This window comes from Pantherophis guttatus, chromosome 4, assembly GCF_059756535.1.
Source record: "Pantherophis guttatus breed Tessera chromosome 4, ASM5975653v1, whole genome shotgun sequence".
Lineage (NCBI taxonomy): Eukaryota > Metazoa > Chordata > Lepidosauria > Squamata > Colubridae > Pantherophis > Pantherophis guttatus.
In genome coordinates this window covers 50,163,508-50,186,451 of record NC_142066.1, presented here as the reverse complement: position 1 = coordinate 50,186,451, position 22,944 = coordinate 50,163,508, and the positions used below count along the sequence as shown (strand labels likewise).

At 38.0% G+C, this 22,944-nt stretch overlaps 1 protein-coding gene across 7 annotated transcripts in view; it reads left to right on the top strand.

Moving 5' to 3' along the window:
- The window catches only part of LOC117664615 (trafficking kinesin-binding protein 1-like), an 82,458-nt gene that overhangs the window by 41,313 nt on the left and 18,201 nt on the right, over positions 1 to 22,944 (top strand). For 5 of the 7 annotated variants that reach the window (XM_034415721.3, XM_087892137.1, XM_034415720.3 and 2 more), the window contains 8 exons: positions 11,664 to 11,740; positions 12,076 to 12,192; positions 13,352 to 13,452; positions 15,201 to 15,309; positions 16,445 to 16,523; positions 17,391 to 17,521; positions 21,326 to 21,400; positions 22,217 to 22,351. In XM_034415721.3, the coding sequence (XP_034271612.2) occupies positions 11,664 to 11,740; positions 12,076 to 12,192; positions 13,352 to 13,452; positions 15,201 to 15,309; positions 16,445 to 16,523; positions 17,391 to 17,521; positions 21,326 to 21,400; positions 22,217 to 22,351 (824 nt within the window). Of the gene's footprint in view, positions 1 to 3,031; positions 3,356 to 11,663; positions 11,741 to 12,075; positions 12,193 to 13,351; positions 13,453 to 15,200; positions 15,310 to 16,444; positions 16,524 to 17,390; positions 17,522 to 21,325; positions 21,401 to 22,216; positions 22,352 to 22,944 lie in introns of those variants that run through there. The other 2 variants (XM_087892139.1, XM_034415722.2) reach the window with 2 other exon arrangements.

The following is a 22,944-nucleotide window of genomic DNA, read 5'->3' as shown; positions in this document are numbered from 1 at the left end:
TGTGTTCAGTTCCAGATTGTTCCGGTCACACTATGAGGCTAGTTGTTCAACCTCCCGTCTGTATGCGGATTCATCATTGTCTTGAATGAGACTGATCACTGTTGTGTCATCTGCGAACTTCAGTAGTTTAACAGATGGATCGTTAGAGATGCAGTCATTGGTATAGAAAGAGAAGTGTGGGAGAGCCCACAGCCTTGGGGAGCCCCTGTGCCAATTGTACAGTGATTCTGATGTGATTCTGCTTAGCTTCACCTGCTGCTTTCTGTTTTTTAGGAAGCTTATGATCCACTTGCAAGTGTGTTCAGGTACCTGTAGCTGGTTTAGCTTAGTTAGAAGAGTGTCCGGAATGATGGTATTGAATGCTGAACTAAAGTCTACAAAGAGGACCCTTGCGTAGGTCTTTGGAGATTCAAGATGTTGTAGGATGTAGTGCAAAGCCATATTAACAGCATCATCTGTTGATCTATTTGCTCGATATGCAAATTACAAGGGGTGCAAATTGCAAGATGGATATAACTTTAGCATCAACCCAAGCCTAATTGAGCTTTCTATTCCATTTTACTTCAAGATTAGCTAGAAGCCTCTTGTGAAGCGTAACTAGGATCAGATCTGCCTTATAAATGGACTATGATTGGTCAACATCGTTATCCGCCCTCATGTGAGCTTGGATGTCTGAACAAGTCTTGTTTCATGCAACATAGTTTCCTTAATAGTATTTAAATCGATACATAAAACTAGGTTCTTCTCCTTCTACAGTATGGAAGATTACATTTATAAATCAAGGAAACCAATTCTGAGCCTGAAGTATTTCTTTTAGGATCTCTAGAGAGCCAGGATGGATCATTTATAAGATGAACTTTAGAGACAACACCCAGGTATACAAAATCTTCTACAGAAGTACCAATCTTGGCAGTAGCTTTGGGTGATATTAGGAGAAAGTGGGAAGACATGTGTAATGATAGATATATGTTCAGTAGAACTATTTCAGAGAATTTATACAAAATTTTACAGCTAAATAATGGGGAAAGTCATCTCCAAAGATCAATCCCTGTTCTTGAAAGATTCGCTGTGCCTTGGCAAGTATAGTCTGTTCTCCTTGCCCTTTAGTCTTATATTTTCTTGAAGGAATAGAACAGGATCTAAAGCACGACAATTGAATTTTTATCCCTTATTTGTAATCAGCTGTGTCTCTTGGAGTGCTATGAAGTCAAAATTAGGGAAGAATTCCACTCGGTCCCCATCCATTACTCTGTCCTTCCAGTCAGCAATATTTCAAATCAGTAACTGGTTAGAACTAAGTAATGTAATATTAGTGGGCATGATTGGGAAGGAATTGGAATTTTGAATTGAAGGACATGGGTTTTCCCATTCTTTGAATGGGACTGATGTTATCCAAAATTCCTTCAGTGTCAAAAAAATCACACTGGTTTGAAATTTGTCTACCTTCACCACTGCCTTGCTGGTTATAGGTTCTATCGGGTTTTGAGATCAGCAGCAATTTGGTTGGGGTACTTTTGCAGTTTGGCAACTCAAAATAACACCAAGTCCAGGAGTGGGGTGGGAATGGCTTACTTTTAGGTGAGGATGATTGTCTTGCAGTATCCTTCCCCTGGAGTGGGGTGGGAATGGAGATTTTGCAGCATCATTCCCCTGGAGTGGTGGGAATGCAGTATCCTTCCCCTGTCATGCCCAAGCCATGCCCACCAAGCCATGCCACACCCACCAAGCCACGCCCACAGAACCGGTTGTAAAAAAATTTGGATTTCACCATTGCTATAGCTGTTTACAACAAAAGTAATCCTGACCTACATGGCATTTGTTTCTTAGTCTGGTCTACTTCGTAGGGTTGACAGCTATACAGAACTATTACTTCTAAAGCAACAACAATATATGTCAGGATTGTAATCAGTCTCGTATTTTTCAGAGTCTTTTGCTGAGAGTCTCTAACCCAAAAGCAGTTTAGTTGTGGAACAAGAACCCAAAGCTGGACAGAGTGGGCTTTGGATGGGATATTCAAGGCAGGAGGATGAGAAGCAAATCTCTGGTTATTTGTCTGTATTATTAAAGTTACTATACCAGAAATCTACAATAAATCATAAAATTCATAAAAAGTTTACCTGTGCAAATTCCTAAAATGAGTAAGTTTGATTAAATTGATCTGAAGTTCATAATGGATTGGATTTTAGACATTAGACTACCACAAGGATAAGGTTTTTCAGTCTCTGCCACCTTACATTGTACTTTGCCACTAGGTGCAAAAGATCTTACCAGCTTCTCCCAATGATTTAAAGCTCTCTCGAAACCTGGCATGTCTTGTAAATGGGAAACATTGCCTTTTGTTAATAAAAGCTCTCTTTTCATCAAACTCAATTCCATTATTAAAGTCCACTTATTTGCAGTTTGTCTTTAAACATTTCTCACATTGCGTGAAGCCTTAATTGCCAGAAGTTATGGGATTGCAGAAACATTATGAGGTTGTTGCATTTCCTTGGTTTTGGTTTAAAAAACAAACAAACCCACATTTACCCCTCAAGAGAAATTTTTACACGCGTTTCATTCGTCTATAAGGCTTTTAATAGCATACTTCCCAATTTTCCTCCAAACTCCTCTGCGAATCATCCATGCTAGTCTGTTGTTGTTGTTGTTTTTAAAGAAATGCTAATTCGTCAGAGTTAACCTTAAGAAAGAAGAGCACGTTTAAGAAATGGCTGAAGTCATGTCAGCCCACCCTCCCATTCAAAAATACTGCAGAATGCCGGAGCTGAGATGGACCATTGTGCTACATAACAATAGGAGGAGGCTAAGCTTTATTTCCTCACCCACAGCACCTTTGCTATTTCCATTTCAGCTCTACTATCCAATCCTAGCCTTCGATCCTCCTATAAGATATTTCTATCTTCAACTCTTCCTCTCTTTTAATTGACCATTGCGGGGTCAAGATATTCAGCAACTTTCCTCTCCCTCCCCCCGTCTTACCCTGGAAAATGGATTCTTCCCAAACAGGTGGACCTCAGATTCTATAAACGTATTAGTATGCTGGTAGGGCAAGGAAAGCCTGCAATGCAAATTAGCGCGCTGGAGGAAAGTGAGGATTTCTGAGCCGTGCAAGGCAAGCAGAGCTCTGACGCAGCTGACAGGCGTCTGCTTGGCTTCGCCCGTTTCACCTCTCGCAAGGTGAACGATCCAAGGGACCGGATCCTTGTACCTGCGAAGTTAATGTTGCCCACCGAGGTAGAGGCTTTTCTGGGTTCTCCCGGAATGGAGTTCTGGATCAGCCCCGCCGCTTGCGACGAAGGCAACGGGAACAGTAACCTGGACAGTAGCGAGGATCTCCTACCCCAGGAATTGGAGGAGGGTAAGGAGGAGAAAGGGGCCACCGGAGCGAGGGGTTCTGTTGGCCTGGACCTACAGCCTTCTCACGCCCTTTCCCTGTGGATGGGAAATCTGCTGCCTGTCTAGACCTTTTTGTTTTTCTCAACTGCTTTTTCTTTTGACAGAAGTGCAGTGCTTGGAAGGTGGGTTTAGGGTTTAGACAGGTGTTTTTCAATTTCAATAACTTTTAAGGTGTGTGGAATTCAGTTCCCAGCAAGCAAGTTTAAGATGTGTAGATAGATGGCAGCTTCCACAATTTTCTAGCTAGTATGCTGTCTGGGGGATTCTGGGAATTGATGTCCATACATCCTAAAATTGCTGCAGTCTGAAAAACTGTTTCAGAGAGTTTCTTTTCAGCAGTTATCCAGGTGTATCAGATTATAACTTCCATCATCCCCAACCTGCAATCCTGCAGGTGCCAATCCAGATCTGTGAAATGCTATGAATGGTCCAGAAAGAAAGATAGGTGTGTGTCTACCCTTACAGAACAAAACCCTTATTTGTTCCTGGTTGCAGAACAAAACCTAGGTGAGCCTTCCTTCCTTCCTTCCTTCCTTTATAGGTCATTGCCAGCTTGTTTCTCTGTGGCCTTGCCCTTATAGTTTTGACGATTGTCCAATGTGTATAGATCTACAGATTGCTACTTTCCCCATCAGTTTACTTTCAAGGCAGTAATATTTTATTTCTGTTTGTCATAGATATGGTTAAAAAATTCAATCTGTTTAGTTGGAAAATCTGACTCCCAACTCAGTTGTTTTAACCAAACCTGCATAAGATTGGTTAGAGATAATGGGAATTGTAGTTTTAAAAAAAAAACTTGAGAAGACCTGTTTGTTATTATTTCCTTCCATCTGTTCTGAAGCTACCTTATCAGAATCTTCTGGGTCCTATTTAGACAGGTGCAAGGAAGAAACAATCTCAGATTCCCATCTCTTGAATGTTGCATTCAAATTCTGTGAACCTCCTGTCTTCAGGCTTTGTTTGTTTTTTACCTATCAAAATAAAATGGGAAACGATGATTTTGGAAATAGCTCAAGTTGTTAAAAATTAGGTTAATAGGCATGTGTCTAATAAGGGCATCATTTTATGTTACTGATAGCAAGTACTACACAGAGTAATAGCGCAAGTTCTGATCAAAGATTTTAGAGAAAGAGATGAGTAAATGCAAAATCTTAAACTTTCTTGGCAATTCATGGAGGAATTCTCTTAAGAAAATAACCTTGCTTTTAGAAAGGGTGAGGGGATCTAATGTCATTTTTTTTTATATGTGCTCATCCTAACTTGAGAGAGGATGAAAACACAGAAATCATTAAAATGTGCAAAGGCTAGTCTTGTACAAGAATTCCCTCTTTAACTTAAGTGCAATCAAGGTTGAAGCACATTTTTCATTTTCCTTTAAATTTGAATGGATTTTCTTCCAATCTGGACCATTTTAAAGGTTGAGATTTATGTGTGACCCCAATGATATTTGCAATGAATCTAAAAATGTGTATTATATGAATTGGCTGCTGCAGTTTTTTCTAATTCAATGTGTGTGTTTTGCTTTTGCTGTGCAGTATGAAGCTTTTAATTCATAGGAATGAATCCACATGTTAAACTTTTGGTTATTTGCCATAGTATTAGTTGCTCCTAGAATGTTTCTCTGCTTCTTTATGATAACAGACAATACAAATAAAAGCTCTCGTGACCTTCCAATTGAAATGGTTCATTAATATATTACATGGTGATATCTTTGAATGCTGAGCATCCTCCTGCAGAGTGTACTGTATGTTCTATGATCCGTTATGAAAGTACAATATAACCTTTCCATTTTAAAAAATATTCTGCAAGGAGGTTGACTTTCTAACTGCTGTCATATGTGGAACAGAGCTCCATTGATTCTGCAATGGGGTTTGAGAATAATATGGTAGGTTATGGTTTACTGAGAAACTGGGACTGTCTTACAAATAAACCCCAGAGATGATACTATCTCCTAGCAAGCTTGTTCTTCCATTTACTTATCAGTAATCACCTCTGGAGTAAAAGAGAGAAATGGGTTGTTGAAAACATAACTGCTCACCTGCTTCTTTCCCTCAAGATTCTTTCTTGTTAAGCAGGTTACTGCAATATTCTTTTATCATCAAGGCATAAATCCTGTACAACCATCTTAATTTTGTTAAACTATTATCTCAGGGTTTATAATTGAATGCTTCTGTTTATCTGGGTTTAATTATAGGATACTGGAATGGCTTTAAAACTGATTTTGTTTTTGTGGAGCTGTTTTAGCTATTTCTGTAGTACAGAAGAATGCAAAAATACTATAGATTTAATATTTTATTTTTCATGGGGATGCCTAATAAGGTATTTATAAGGCCCAATAATGCCCATAGATAATTTTTGGTAACATGGCATATGGCCGTACTGGTTGAAGGTGATAGGAAATTTAAATCAGCAAATCTGGAGAACAATGCATTTGAAAGGCTAATTAGAAACATCCACCAAACCTTAAGTCAGCATCCCATCAGTAACATCTTCTGTAGCTCCCCCCCCCTTAGTTCAGACTTTTGTGTCTGAGAAATCTGATGTGGTTTAATAGACTAAGATTTGGATTAACTGACTATAAAAAGTGATTGGCAATTGTACTTTCTGACAGATGACCTTATCTCATTTGCAGTGAATGTAATCTAAGAGTAAATAATTTTAAAAGTTCATCCTTCTGAAGTATCCATGAACTGTTCATGAATTGTTGTGATAAACTTATTTGAGAAAAATTCAGTAGCTTTACTGCTATCAAATACAGGGTCATTTTCTCGCAGGTCACTGTGAATTTGAACTAAAAATGCTTTGGTTTGGTTTGACCTGCCATCTTGGGGGCCTTCTAGTCCAGTCAAGAAGCAAACACAGAAGTGTACCAACTCACTCTTCATTGTAAGGTTACATTAACAAAATCTTGCAAATGTGAAATTACATTTCCCCCCTCAACTTTATAGTCCTAGAAACTAAGAAACCTCTGAAATGTTTCCCACATGCTCATTCCTTTTGTGGGCTCAGCTGCCTCTTGTCTGACCTTTGTCTAGTCTTCTGTTTCCCAAGGCCATTCCCACATACCATTACATCCTATTGAATGTTACAAGGTTTGGGTGAAATATAGATAGACCTCAACTTACGACCACAATTGAGCCCAATTTTTTTATTGCTAAGCCAGATAGTTGTTAAGTGAGTTTTGCCCCATTTTATGACCTTTCTTGCCAAAGTTATTAAGTGAATCAGTGCCATCGTTAAGTTAGTGACATGACTATAAAGTGACCCTGGCTTCCCCATTAACTTGCCTTGTCAGAAGGTTGCAAAAGGTGATCACATGACTCCAAGATACTGCAACCGTCATAAATATGAGTCAGTTGACAAGTGTCTGAATTTTGACTACATGACCACAGGGATGCTTGTAACAGTCATAAGTGTGAAAAACGGTCATAAATCACTTTGTTGTAATTTTGAACAGTCACTAAATGACCTGTTGTAAGTTGAGGACTACCTGAATTGTCAACTTTTGGGTATTGCCTCTTTGGTGAAGTTTTGAGAAGGAATGCTAAATGCTAATTCTGTCCTGGGGCATGATTTCATTTTACAGATTTAAGGTTTCAATTAAATTAATTAGCAATTTTATGATGTTTGTGTGTCTATATTTTTCTTGACTGTACACCGCCTTGAGTCCTACGGGAGAAAGGCGGTATAGAAATATAATAAATATAATAAATAAATAAATAAATAAATAAATAATAAATAAATAAATAAATAAATAAATAAATAAATAAATAAATAATAAATAAATATATATATATCCATTTCTCCCAGGTATTGATGGAACCTTTAATAAAATAGTGTTCCTTGATAATCACTTCTGTAAGTTGTATTTTAAAGAATGTCAAAGGTTTTGATGACTTTTACATAACTACTTCTTTCAAAGAGCCTTGTGAGATCATGCCTCTTTTATTGCCATATAAAAGGAATCCCAAGGATGATTTAAAGCACCCTTCCCCAACCTGGTGTTCTTGGGATGCGATGAGATTTATCATGCTGTCTTGAATTCTAAGAGTCTCCAACAGGAGGGACACTTGGTTGGGGAAAGTTGGTATATAGTATATCAGCCTTCCAATAGCAGGAGTTTCCTGTCAGAGTTCAGAGCAATATTTAAGCTGGCTGAGGAATTCTGGGAGGTTGGCCCATACACTTTGGCCAGATAAAGGAAGGCTATAGTAAATTATCTGCTTGCTTTGTTATTGAAACAGCATAATCTCAAATTATGCAAAACAAGCAGCATATATTTGCAGCATGCAAACTATCTCCTTCCATGAAGATGGAGCAGGAAAGTAAGGAATTCAAAGCGTATTTATAACCTGTTTCTATAGACTTCTGCTGCAGCATTTTCACTGAATTTAGTGTAATTCCTGCCAATATTATTTATTTATCCTTAGCCTCAATTACTGAATGCTATAAAAAAAATGACATTCCCTAGTAGTTATTAACTTGCAAGACATCGAGACAGAAACATTAATTTAAGTAATTCAGCAATTCTGCCCCCCCCCCATTTTTATTTCCAGACTGAACTTGTTGGCCTTGTCTGAATTATAAAAGATTGAACTGCCTCCCTTGATGTGAACTTCTGGGGCAGAGACAAAGAGAACAATAGGAGAACTCCTATGTTAGACAGATGCTATGCATGGAATAGGCAGGCAAAGAAAGCCTCTTAAAACTTGCATAGCTGCTTTCTTTATCCATGCTTTGCTGGAAAACATTCATGCTCTAATTATTTCCAATTATGGTTCAGTTGGATGCTAGCATGCCATATAGATCCCCTATGGAGTGAGGGGGAGGTACATACACAAGCAAGCTGGAGGAGTATCACGGTGTCTCTGTATAGCCAGATTGTGCCAATCAGCATGCAAGCAGAAAGGGAAGAAGGATTAGCTGACTTGTTAGAATAGCAAGGGGACAGATAGGACAGGATGTTCTCTAGGATTGGGAATCATAACCACTTTACTGTGACTTGGCTCTGTATTGCATAACATCTACCTCCGGGAACAGCATAATAAGATTGAATGTCATCATTGATCTATTAATCCACTTATTGCTCATCAAATAAGGAACATTTTCATTTTGTCATATTAATAAACCGCTCCTATCAATTACTGCCAGCATCTGGGTAGTGAACAGCAAAGCAAATTGGAAATAATAATAAGAACATCAGCACAATACTATCCAGGATAAATGGCTACAATTGAGTTGAATGAACATTGGAATACTATAGTTTTAATGGCCTTGCAAAACGAAAGGAGCAAAGTGGAGGGAGTGGGTCAGAGTACAGGAGCTACAGTGAGTAAGGATTGATGCTCGACCCATCCTCAATGCAGTTCTCATGGGGAAGGGGTCTCCACAGGATGTGTCTAGCAGTTTAAACTATACAATAGAGGGAATTTAAATTCTAGTAGGTCATGTCTTATGTAATCCAGTGCTCTACCCTAATGGGCTTATTTACCTTTAAGAAGCAGATTTATGTCTACAGGTAATAAGCTATCCTTTCTAATCTATTAACCAGCCCTGGGTTTGGTCATGGGGAGGAGAGATCTTATTTAGGTTATAGCTAAATAGGTAAATCCCATGAGCCTTGACTCTGATATTTCTTGATTTGTAGAGTGTTCGATGTGAAAACTGAAGTTTCAGGTCATTCTCTGCCGCCCCCCACCCGAATCTCAGTGTCAGAATTGAACATTTGAAAGGGCCATATGATAGTCTTAGAAAATTCTGCTTCAACATGTTGAAGAATTAGACAATTTTTTTAAGCTCGACCTACTGGCATGGTTGTTGATTATTTTTTTAAAAAGCTAAAATAAATTGAAAAGTAGAGATTTTTAGATTATTGTTTATGTTCAGTTATTCAGACAATCCTTAGTTTGTTTTCTCTTTCTTCTGCCAATATTTGTAAGAAATATGGAGAATGCAAAATCCTATCAACATTTTTACTCTGGACTATAGTAATAAGCCGTTTTACGGGAGTCAGGATTTGCAAATCATGTTTTCAAATTATAGATTGTAGCTCCAAAAATTGCTTTCTTGGGATGGATTCATACATCAAATTGTCACTATAGCTTAGTGTAAATACATAAAAGCTTCCTAATATTTCTAACTTCTAAATAAAGTTTATATACGAAACTACTAAAAGCAAATAAAATGTGTCTGTGTGTGTATGTATCTATACATTTCAATGTATAAGATCTTTCAAAGGGTCTATTTTTTGAGAATTTGTGTTGAGATTTCAACCATCAACTGAATATTAAAAATTGGTTTGATTTTGAAAATTTGTAATAAAAGGCTCCTTCAGCATTTTAGAAACCACCACGGGGTATCTATTGCCTTTGATAATGCTGAAATATTAGTTGAATTGTGCCTACACCTGATTAAATTATCTTGCTTTCTCCTACAAAGAATCAAATCTGCTCCTGAGTTAAGGAGCTTTGATCGCTCTGCTTGGGGGTGAGGAAGATAATTTATGAACATTTAATTGAGTCTGACAATTGTCCTTGGAGGATAAATGGGACAAAGATGGCATGGCATAGCTGTCTGTACCTTCCCCCAAATGTGGTTTTCCATTCCTTTTGCAGCTTCAGGCAAGGTGCCTTTTGCCTAGGTAGATATGCTTGTTGAGCAGGATAAAGCAAAATTTATCTTTGCCAGAAATATCTTTAATACATTTATTATTCTGTTATTCTGATGTATTTTTAAAATCCGACATTTTTAAAATCTGGGACTAGAAATACCTTGGAACATTTTCTTAAGCTGTTAAAATATTGTATTTTAACTGGAAATATAATTGTAATACTGGATATCAATTTTATAGTATTTAGAATATAAATATAGTGCTGAATGCCAAGTACTAATGGTTGAACTGAATTAACGTTCTATGTGGATGACACACAAATATTGCAAGGTAATGTAAAAGGCCTTCAGAATTTCTCATCTGCAAAATCTGGTTCAAGACCATTTGGTGTGGATCATTCTGAGTTTAGCATTGCATCCATTGTATTTTTTCCAATGAAATATAATTGTCTATGTTAACATAGTACACTAAGCCATAGCCTATGGTTTACAAATTACAGTGGCTAGGCTTATGTAGTATAGTGAACCATTAGAACTTAATGCGTTAATTGACCAATGTACAATTGTTCCATGCAATCACAGAGCTAAAACAATTTTTAAAATACTTTTTCAGACCTTGGAACCTGTTAGTTAATATGATCAAGGGGCAAAGCTCTAGTGATAGAAAATTGCCATAGATTCTTTTTTCTCCTTAGTTTCTTGTGGAACCCTATGCTTTGTGGACCACAGTTTAGGGGGAAAAAATATTGAACTGCAGTGAGAATTAAACTTAGCATTCTAAGAAGTTCTTTTTTGTTGTTGTTTTCTTTAGTTTTTTTAAACAAATATTTACCTATTATGATATACATATGCCTATTGGCATTCCAATTGATTAATTTACTATATAGAATGCAGATGGACTCAAATGTTCATATTATATGTACTATATGCAGAGTTATTTTAAGCAATTTCCTTTATTGCTCCTTATAGTTCCCAAACTAAAGCAACTACTTGTTATCATTAAAGATATACTCTTTAAAGATATAAGTTCTAGGAAGGAACTTTCTTGATCCTCTTTCTCCCAATCAAACTATCTAAACTTTGCTGTCTCTTGGTTCTCTGGAATGCAGCCCCTCCTTCCTGAAAATCCATTCCACCACATCTTCCCATCAATGGAATATTTATTACCGTTTTCAAAAATTATTGAATTTTGCACATTGGGTTCTGTGGGCATCTCCTTGGATCTCTGCCAGGCTTCCTGCCCCAACTGATTTTTTTAAAATTTTAAAAATAAAATAGAAAGCTTGCATAGTGTGACACTGAGTACTACTGTCCAACACGTTTTAAAGCTAATTTAAATTTACTTAGGAAATAAAAATGGTATGTGGTTGTAATCCAGTCGTTTGTTCAGAAGTTGCCACTTCCCATCAACCTCCTTTACCAAGCAAAAATAACTTCAGTAGCATCATGGGCTACTGAGAGAGGTCTACGAAGCAAGCTCACTGGTTTCTTTCTCAATAAATGGGGCTTCTCTGGCTGCCCATGCTCACATTGGCATCCATTTCTAAATGCTCAAGCCATGATGTGAAACACGCATAACTGGCTCTCAGTCTATATTCCAAAGTGCTTATGCCTCTCGCATGTACTAAGTTCAATTCTCTTGCTCTTTGTTTTTTCCATAGTAATATGTTCCGAGCGAGTTGAGAAGATCACCAAGACATATCATGATATAGATGCGGTCACCACCTTGCTGGAAGAGGTACCCTTCACCAATTGTTCTTTCAGAATCTTAAGTCAAAACATTGTGCAGCCTGGTAGAGTGGTACAAAGTTCAAAGTGGTTCTGGTCTTTCCTAACACCTGATCCTTATGACTGTTAATTATGGCATGGGCAGGAAAAATTCCATAAGAAAGGTCTTGGTTTGGGGTGGATGTGGAAGGCACAAAGAGGAGAAGAAATTGATTGAGGAGTGGCGAGTGTTGAAAGACCTAAAGTTGTTGAGAAAGTGATGATGGTAGAAACCAGGTAGCATGTGTGATGAGATGGAAGCCTATTAAGTGAAACTATGCTCTCCTGTCTTCCCTGTTTTCACAGAAGGAACATGATTTGGAGTTAGCAGCCCGCATTGGACAAACATTGCTCAAACAAAATCGGAGTTTGTCTGAACGCAATGAGTTCTTGGAAGAGCAGCTAGAATATGCAAAAGAAGAGGTAAGGAAAAAGTCTATTCTGCATGTTAAAAAGAGAACAAAAAAATAAATATTAGGGAATGGTAGATCTTGAGTTTGTTTTTTAAAAAGACATTTGGAGAGTCAAGTCGGGAATTATTTGAGGCTGACTCAGATTCTGAGATATCCATAGTAGCTGAATGATGGTTTAAGGTTTTATAGCTCCCTATGTTCTTGTTTATATCTCATTCCATTGTTTCTCCTAGAATCTGGGCAGCCTGTTGACTTCTCACTCTATTTTTCCCTATCTCCAATAACCTTTACAATAGCTTGTATATGGTTTAAGGTGAGAAAGCAGTTGGCTAAAGTATCATTCACAATCAATAAGGGTTTGAGTTTGGGTCTTCCAAGCCCCTAGTCCAGTCTTCAAAACTAGCAATTTCCAAGCTGCTGCTCACCCAATGTACTGGCTAGAAATTCTTGAAATTGGGAGTTCCAGCACATTTGAGGTGCTCCACTTAGGGAAAGACAGGATTATAGGTGTTAGGCTGGCACTGGGAAGACCCAATCCATCCTCATCCATGGAAGCTTCTCTTAGTCCAGCTTGATTTGCAGAGGTGGCATTGTGGGGAAAATGGAAAGAGGGTAGCAGAGCTGTATCAGTTTGTATTCCTGAACAAAAGGTGGCATATAAATTTAACAAATAAATGTATGCCATGTTTAGGAGTATGCATTCCTGAGTGTGCCATAGTACAAGTAATCCTTGACTTACAACCATTCATTTACTGACCATTCAAAGTTTCAATAGCACTGAAAAAAAGTGACTCATGAACAGTCCTGGCACTTAGACCATCGCATCATCCCCACGGTCACACAATAAAAATTTGGGCAACCGGCCTGTATTTACAACAGCTGTAGCATCCTGTGGTCATGGGTCACTCTTTGCAATCTTCCCAACAAGCAAAGTCCACAGGCAAAGCTGCATTCATTTAACAGCTGCATATGAATTCATTTAATTGCAGTGATTTGCTTAACCTTGGTAAAAAGGATTGTAAAACTGGGGACAATTCACTTAACAACCATTTTACTTAGCAACAGAAATTCTGGTCCCAATTTTGGTCAAGGACTTTTTATGTATACTTTCCTGCGGCTGAGCAAATAAAAAATATTTATCTGAACTTTTTGTGTCTTTTAAAACCCAGATAGCTCAGTTGAGACATGAAATATCGATGCGGGATGATCTTCTCCGCATGTTTACCAACAGCACTGAAGAGAGTGAGCCAACTTCCATTATTTCTACCCCGTGAGTATTTAAGCAACCGTGTAGGGTGTCACCTCTCTCCGATATATCTCTTGCAGAGAAACATCAGTGGGAAATGTTGGCAGGAAGGGGGTGGGACATAAAGCAATTCTCAGTTCATTTAGGATACCACAACTTGTATAAAATAATCAGATTTGAATTAAATGTGATATTTGAAATGAAGTGAGTGATTTTTTTTCTGTATGTAGCCAACAAAAGGGTGGAGAGAGATGCCGCATCAAGCACAAAATAATAAAAATATTTGTCTTAATATTAAATTTATTGTTGTAACCATAGATCATAATATATAATCTACTACAAAACAGAATAAGATAATTGTAAAAGTGTAAAGTAAGTAAAAGGGTTACAGCAATATAAAGCAAAACTACAATTAAGAATTAAATATTTCTAAACATAAATAACAGCAGAGCGAAAGTAGCAACTTAATTGCTCACAGTTTCGGACATGTCTGCTGTAGTATTGGAATGCTTTGAATGGAAACCTGTATTACTGGAACTCTTTGTGTGTTTCACAATGCACAAGGCAGCTTTCATCCACATGTTTCCTTCAGGTGTATGTTGACTTCAACAATCATTTCCCTCTAGCTGGCTGCAAATAAAGATAGTTGTTCTATCAAATGCTTCTCATCCCCACCTCTACACACACACACACACACACACACACACACACACACACACACAAAATTGAGTTCTATGGATCAACTGAAATTATACATTGCACAATGGCAGTATTAGTGTCAGAATGTAAATATGCATTTTACACGGCAATTTCAGCTGGAGGAAAGAAGGTGGAAAAGAGTTGTCCAAGCATCTCTTCCCCCCTCCCCCCACTTTTCTCTCGTCCTGTCTGGGGATTAAGCAGGCTGCTGCAATGGATTAAGCAACTGGTATCTGAGACAGAAATTGTCAACAATGTCAATTTCTCACTCAGCTGTAATGTGATTATAGGTAATCTCTCACTTATGCCCATTTAATGATGGTTTGAAGTTACAATGGCCTCAGAAAAAAATTACAACCTGTCAAAATTAGGACTGTTGGGCCATCTTGCAATTTGGGTGCTTGGCAGTCGGTTTTTACTTTGACAGTTACAGTGACTTGTAGTCACATGTTCACAATTTGTGACATTCACAGTCGGTTTCCGACAAGCAAAGTCAATGGGTTAATGACTACAGTAAAAATGACTGTAAAATTGGATTCCCCTCATGTTATGTTTCATAACCGCATCATTTAACAAAAAAATTGTTATAACAATAATACTTAGACTTAAATACAGCTTTACAGCTGTAGTCAGCATATTGCCCCAATAATCTGGGTCCTCATTTTACCAATCTCAGAAGGATGGAAGGCTGAGTCAACCTTGAGCTGGTGAGATTTGAACTGCCAGTAGCCGGCAGTCAGCAGAAGTAGCCTGCAGTACTGCATTCTAACCACTATGCCACCATGGCTCTTGTGATGATCACTAACTTGTCATGATGTATGGACCCCAAAATGCTATAAATCCAAGATTCATATGTGAATTAAGCTACATTGGTTTGTTTAATAATCATCTTTAATACAAACCCTGTATGAACCATCCCTGACTGGCAATGGCTCTCTAACTTTTTGGGCAGGTGGTTCTCTAGTCCTGTGAAATGACAAAACCTTAAACTTTCCCTGTGCAAAGTTCTGTAATTATACTAATGGCTCCATTTCCTTTCTCCTCTGCTCATTGTCCCACTTTTTCTCCAATAGGTTACGAAGGAATGATTCTTCCCTCTCTTTGGAGCAGGGATTGCAATATGATCTTCTTCAGCAGAAACTTAAAGGGTTGGAAGAGGAGAACCAGAAACTGCGTGCTGAAGTAAGATTCAGCTGCCTATTGTGTATGTGTGTAAGGTCATCACGCCTAGCAATGTACTGTAAGATGAACTGTTTTATTTCTATTGTATGTTTTTAAATAGCTATTCTCATACATTTAAAAAGATGACTTGTATGAACTTTATAATAAATTAGATTTGGTTTCAAATGGCTGGATCCCAGCAGCAGCACAAAACTGAATTGCAAAGTTTTTGATGGTTTGGAATCCACAAATACTTTTATTAAAACCAACCAAAGGATGCAAGTTTCCACATCACTAGAATTCTCTCACTAGATGCAGATTTCTGGAAAATTCAATCTTGCACATTCTAATTACATATAGAGTGTCACAAGTCTTCACATTTTCCCCAAATCCGGCAATTAAATCTAAACTAAGTGTTTTGTTCTATAATTTGGGGGATTCTTCAAAAAGAATTTGACCCAGCCTCCTATTTATTACAATATCCAGTTTTGCAGGGTTTTTATCTTTGGCTAGATGCCAACAATACTCTTCAAACACTGTAAGGATATGTGATACTCTCTGAGCTTTTGTTTGCTGGAAGATGTTTTCTCGCTCAACTAATAATTCCATCAGTTCTTTTCTATTGGAACTATAAGAATATTCTAGTAAACCAGCCTTATGGCCATATAGGGGATAGGTCAATAGAGTCTTTGAGCCATATGGTCCCTTAATTCCCTGTACGGGGACTCTAGGATGAGTCTCATTTATCCCATCCTGAAGACATTTCTAGACAAAGAACAGATTTTCTATTTGTTGCTCCTCTTATCTGATTAAAAACCCATGTATTTCATCCCAGATTGTCTTGTGTTCGCCTCTATATGTGCTATTTATTGTAATAAAAGATTCTCATTCGCATTTCTTTACATGTATTTTATGTTGTTTTATTCATTATTGTATTTTTTCCCTCTACTTTTATAGTCCATTCTTATTCCTTGTTACAGATCTTATATTTACTACATGTTAATTGACATATATGCATATTTATACTTATTTCTTAGATTTTTACATCACTGTTTTCTGGCTTTATGGCTGTAATAAAGGGATTGGATTGGATTTTATTTTCTCCAAATATTGTGCCAATAGTCTCAAATTATAACTCTCTATCTTTCCATCTCAGGCTGCAAACATTGCCACAGAAACATATGAATATGAGGAGCAGGAACAGAAGCTCATGCTTGATTGTGTGGAACAATTTTGTAAGTTTTTTTTTCTGAAGAGAGAAATTTTGATGTGGAGTGGGGGATAGGAACAATCTCACAGTAGCTTTAAAGTTCTTCATTTTCTGGTATAAAAGATACAATGAAAATGAAATGAATTATAATTGACTTTATAATCTACCGATCTCCTGAGGCTCAGCAGTGCTTTGAAGTGAAAGAATTATTTCATTTATCTTTCAAATGCTCCCAATTAATTAATTCTTCTACACATTCCCGTCTTGTTTTCAGTTGGCTGCCCTGCCAAGGGATATTTGTAGCATTAATCCAATATGTTTGATAGGAGTTAGGTTGGAGAAAGTTGACACAAGCCAATCCATGAACAGTTTTGGCTATGCCTGATGTCAGTAAAAGTAAAATTATCTACTACTATATCTCCCTACTGAGATGTGTGTGCCAGCACAAATACATATATGCCTCAGTAGATGATTGTACCTAGTTGATCTTGGACTTAGAAATTAAGCGAACCTATGCTATATAATTGTTAAAATAATCCCATTGTCTAAGTTTAACTGTGGCTATATTGGAGCCAACTTTACATGCTTAGTAAAAGGGTTTCAGTTTCAGCATGAATGCCAATTGCCTCCTGTGTATTTGAAGCATTCTTCCCAGTGTAATAATACATTATAATCACATGCACCTACAGCATAGAATTAACAAGTGAAAATGAGCTCAATCTGTGTACTTTTATAGTAGTCTGGATGCTTGAAAGATGATGGAGATAGGACATAAACAGTAGGGCAGAAGAAAATAAATGTCACCCATTGCTATGCAATGCAGATTTTTGTTGAGTATTTCAGAAGCTACTCTATATTCCAAATAATAATAGTCTTATCTGCTCTCCTTTAGCTGACAGCAGCCAGCAAGTTATCCTGATTTCCGAGGAGCTGGCTCTCAAGACAGAGGATTCAATCCGGCAACAGGAGGAGATTAGCCAACTTCTAGCACAGATTGTAGAGCAACAGCAGAAGTGCCGTGCGGTAAGCAGAGGAACTGAACAAATTTGGCTAGCTTTTGTTCTTTATTTCTTTATTTGATTGATTGATTTGATTTTTATAACCTTCCATCTCGCATACAAGACTCTGAAGGGTTTATAATAATTATTAAGAGCCATGTTAGTTAGAATGCAGTACTGCAGGCTACTTCTGCCGACTGTCAGCAGTTCAAATTGTACCAGGCTCAAGGTTGACTCAGTCTTCCATCCTTCCGAGGTCAGTAAAATGAGGACCCATATTGTTGGGGGCAATATACTGACTCTGTAAACCACTTAGAGAGGACTGTAAAAGCACTATGTAGCAGTATATAAATGCTATTGCTATTATAAATAAAGATAAAAAAATAATGCAGTTTTAAAAACATATAAAACCATATTAACCCTATATAAGTGGTCCTCGACTTACAGCAGTTCACTTATTAACCATTTGAAGTTACAATGGCACTGAAAAAAGTGACTAATGACCATTTTTCTCACTTATGACTGTTGCAGCATCCCCATAGTCATGTGATAGAAATTCAGGCACTTAGCAACTGTCTCATATTTATGACGGTTGCAGTGCCCCGGGGTCATTGCGACTCTCTGACAAGCAAAGTCAATGGGGAAACTTTATTCACTTAACAACCATGTTACTAATTTAATAACTAATTAAATTAGTTATTAAACTAATTTAATTACTTAATTTATTAAGCCTAATTAAAATCACTGAGTTACTGATTTAATAACTTCAGTGATTCACTTAACTAATATAGCAAGAAAAGTCTTAAAATGGGGCAAAGCTTCTCAAATTTCTCAGCAACATAAATTCCAGGCTCAGTTGTGGTTGTAAGCTGAGGACTACCTGTATAACAGTAATGAAGGTATAAAAACAGTCAGCAACATTCCACATAGTTATTGCACAGGCTCTACTGTACATCCGGATCCTAAGCCCAGTGACATAGCCATGTCTTAAAGGCCTTATGACAGCTGGTATGAATGGGATCAATCCAGTCTCCAGGAGATGACATTCCAAAAATCAGGTGCCATTCAGAAAAGGCTTTCCATCTAAGTCCTGCCACACTCTAGCAGACCCAGGGTATATGCCAGAGTCATTAGACCAGGGGTGAAATGCTCCTGTTCGGACCGGCTCGGGCGAGTAGGTAGCAATGGCGGCGGGCAGTTCGGAGAACCGGTAGCAAAAATCCCTGCCCCCGCCCCCCATGCCCAGCTGAGCCGCGCGATCATCCTTTTTTTCCTTTTAAATGGCTCTGATGAGCCAAGCTCTGACGATCCCAGCTGAGTTGCCTGCTAATCAGGCAACTCAGCTTGGATCGCCAGAGTCATGTAAAAGAAAAAAAGTTTCTTTTTTCTCCCCCCCTCCCCCCCAGCCTCCAGCTTGCTTACCTTAGCTGCTGGTCGCAACGCTGTAATACCTGCAATCCATTGCATCAGCAACCAACTGAATCTCCCTGCCTGCAATCAAGCTCATCGGTGAGCAGCTCTATCTGCAGCTTTAAGACTTGTGGACTTCAACTCCCAGCAAAGCTGGCTGAGGAATTCTGGGAGTTGAAGTCCACAAGTCTTAAAGTTGCCAAGGTTGGACACCCCTGTTCTATTGGGTAAGTTTTTTTCCCCTTTGGGAGCTTTAAAAAAAATAGTTAATTGTGGGGGGTTTTTTAGTTGTTCTTTTTTTAGACCTAGGCATTTAAAGTTTAGGAAGTTTTGAATTTAGCTACTTTTATATAAAAATAAAAATAAATTAAAATAAAATAATATTTGTGCAGCTTTCTGAGATTTAGTGTGTTTCTGTAGTGTTTTACTCTAACTACACAGACACACAAAATCTCACAAAGCTGTATGTGGAATTTTGTGTGTGTAAAGTGTGAAAGTTGGTTTTTTTGGGCTTTTTGTGGCTGTGAGGTTCCTGCTTGTTGCAGGGGCCATTTTGGGTCTAGCACAGCTGCTTTTACATTGTGGGTGAGTCAGTTGTGTTGTTTTGTGTGTGTAAAGTGTGAAAGTTGTTTTTTTGGGCTTTTTGTGGCTGTGTGAGGTTCCTGCTTGTTGCGGGCCATTTTGGGTCTAGCACAGCTGCTTTTACATTGTGGGTGACCCAGTCGTGTTGTGTTGTGTTTTGTAGGTTAAAAAAGGGCAAAGAAGTGACATTGACTTGGCCATGCCCACCCAGTCACCTTACCACCAAGCCCCACCTACTAATTAAGCCACGCCCACAGAACCAGTAGCAAAAAAATTTAGATTTCACCCTTGCATTAGACGACTCCACTCTTACTGAGTTTGTCAGTAACAGTTCAGTCAGAGCGAGGTATACATTTAATTAATAAGAATAATAATTCAGGAAGAGACTGATCAGATTTTCTGCGTAGTAGTAGAACATTTAATAGCATATGTTACTCTGTATAGTCCTTAAGCCTACATTCATGCTAATGATCTAGTAGCATCAGCACAGAGAAAACATCGAGGCTCAAGATAGACGAGGAAGCAAGTTTGCCCTGAGAAGTCTGTAAATTCCTTAGAAAGAAAGAGGAGTGTTCTTTTTACCGTTTTTTCTACTTCAAAAATCTATAGCAAGAAGGCAAAAGCCCCTCTGTGTGTGTCTGCACAAGGTAAGCTTCAGATTCACACATTTCCTTCTGCAATCCTAGTGCTGGTGTTTCTTCTTTCACAATAAAGCTGTTCAGCACATTCAGATAGTAACTGAGCTAGTAAAATAGTGTTATTTTGATTACTCCAATTAATTTACCCTAATGAATTTCTGTAGCATTGGTAGGCCAGCTGATACCAGATGTTGGGTTTCAGTTGCCATCAGCCCAACCAGTTTGGCTAATGGCAAAAGCCTGTGGAACATGTAGTCAAAGAACATCTGGAGCATCATCCATCTGTCCCCAGACAAATAAAACATGTCTTCCAGCTTGAGTTGTTTTTATAATATCTGATGTACAATTTTCAACTAGACTAATTTCTTAGTGGCTTTGGGCTAATAGGATTGTTTATAAAATTGGAGACCCATTGTTCTTAGGGAGGCATGTATTCTGCTTGGCCCGCTTGTGATTAGAATACAATGGCTTTCTGGTTTTTCTTTGAAGATGTTTTGCTTCTCATCCAAGAAGCTTCTTCAGCTCTAGAAGCTTCTTGGATGAGAAGTGAAATGTCTTCAAAGAAAAACCAGAAAGCCCAATTGCCTCTTGAAAAAGCACTTTTGGGACAATCGTGTCCTGAATGACTGAGAATCTCCATAGACAAATTGAATGGAATAGAATTAGAAATAGGAATAGGATACTTTATTGGACAAGAGTGATTGGACACACAAGGAATTTTTCATCACTACATAAGGCCTTAGTATACATACAAACAACAAGGTAATATAATCGTAAGATACCAATAGGAGAAGATAGTAGAAAAGATGAGGAGGATAATAGTAAATCAGTTGTACTTTAAAGATAAATATACTTAGACACAAGACTGTACTGTGAAGATTAGGTGTGGGAGCAGAGTGATGGCATGAAGGAAGAAACTGTCTCTGTGTCTGGTTATTTTGGCAAGCAAATGTACTGTGGCTGTCCTGAGGCAAAGGGTTGAAACAGCTTATGTCAGTTTATGGGAATAAACATGCATTTTGAAGTGTTTATATTGTTAACTCTGTTGTGTACACATGTAATGGTGGGGTGTTTTTTGCAGGGGGGTTGTCTTAAATAATTTATTATAGCACCCAAGTTACTCATCTGAAAAAAAATACATATCCTTAGCAGTGTAAACCTGGTGACTGATATTTTTCTCTTTTCCCTTTCTCCTCCAGTATTCTTCTGAAGTTGAGCAATTGCAACAGCAACTTGCTGCAAGCAAAGAAATCCAATCGCAGCTTCGCAGAGAGGTGGGTCCCTTGAGCAGCAAAGTGCGGAGAGAGGTGGCTGCATGGAAAGGATGGCAAGGAGCTCTGAGCTTTCCACAGATGAACCCAAATGGCTTTATGACAACATGTTATAGTTTTCTGTGCAAAGCCTTTGATGGATGTGTGTGTGAGAGAGGGGGGGGTGTCACAGTAGAGTTGAGTATTGGATGATTGAGGGGGGGCACATTTTTTTAAAAAATAAGCAGTGCCAAGACAAAGCAGGTAGTTGGGGCAGAACAGAAGTATGATTTAAAATTATATTAATACTTAATTTCATCATTTTTCCCACTTCTGCCCATCCTAGAAGTTATATCTATTTTGCTCAAATTGGCAGAAACTTCTGAAAGAAGAAACGTACATCCAAATGCCATAGAAGTATACAGGCACAAAAGAAATTATTCTTGTAGTAATCATGTATACGATATGCTAAGATGCCTTGGTTAGATATCTCATTTCTGTAATCACCTGGTTTCAGCCATTGCGGAACAAAAAGGGGAAAAAAACATCATTGATGCTGACTCCAGTTTAGACCCCCTCCCATAGCTAAAACATCAAGAAATCATTGATTACTCAGGTCACATCTGGAAATGATGACTCAGCTTCAATTACCCGCATTACATCAATCTCAGCAGGCAAGCAGTGCTCCACTGCTACATGATTTTGGCTCACAAAATGGTTTAAAATAGCTCTGTGTGGGAACCCCTTCTTTTTAGTTAGTGTCTCCCTTTGCTCACTTGGCTTGGCCCCATTCAATATGATGTTCCTGACTTTTTGTTCTATTCTGTGGTATCATTTCAGCTCCAGGACACACAGGAGAAATACACAGAATGTGAAGCAATGTTGCATGAGGCTCAGGAAGACATTAAAAACCTTCGCAACCGCAGTTTGCCCAACAGCACCATCCATCACAGTTCCCCCACCTTCTTACCCTTGGTAAGGATAGATAATGCATATATAGAGGATAAGAGCATATATGTATACCTGTGTGTGTATAAATGTAGAATATATAATACATATATAGTAGGAGGATACAATAACACATGCATATACACACATTTATAAATAAGATACATATGTAATCTAGAGCCAGATTGCTGTACAGTGTCAGACAGCAGGCTAGAAACTGAGATACTGTGATTTCTAGTTCTGCCTTAGGCATGAAACCAGCTTGACCCAGTCCCCCCCTCTCTCTCAACTTTAAGATGGAGGCAATGGCGAGCCACTTCTGAAATTTTGCCAAAAAAAATGCAGAGACTTGTCCTGGCAGCTGCCAGAAGTCAAACCATCAAAACAAAATAAAAATGCTCAGTATATATATATATATATATATAAATATCAACATATAAACTTGGTAGGATGAAACTCATGACAGGAATGTACTGATAGAAGGATATAAACTATTCAAAAGAAACAAACCTAACAAAAAAGGAGGCGGAATTGCATTTTATGTTATAAATCTCTTCCTCTCTACAGAGATGCACAAAACCAAGGATGAAAACCTGCTAGAATGCTTATGGGTCAACATA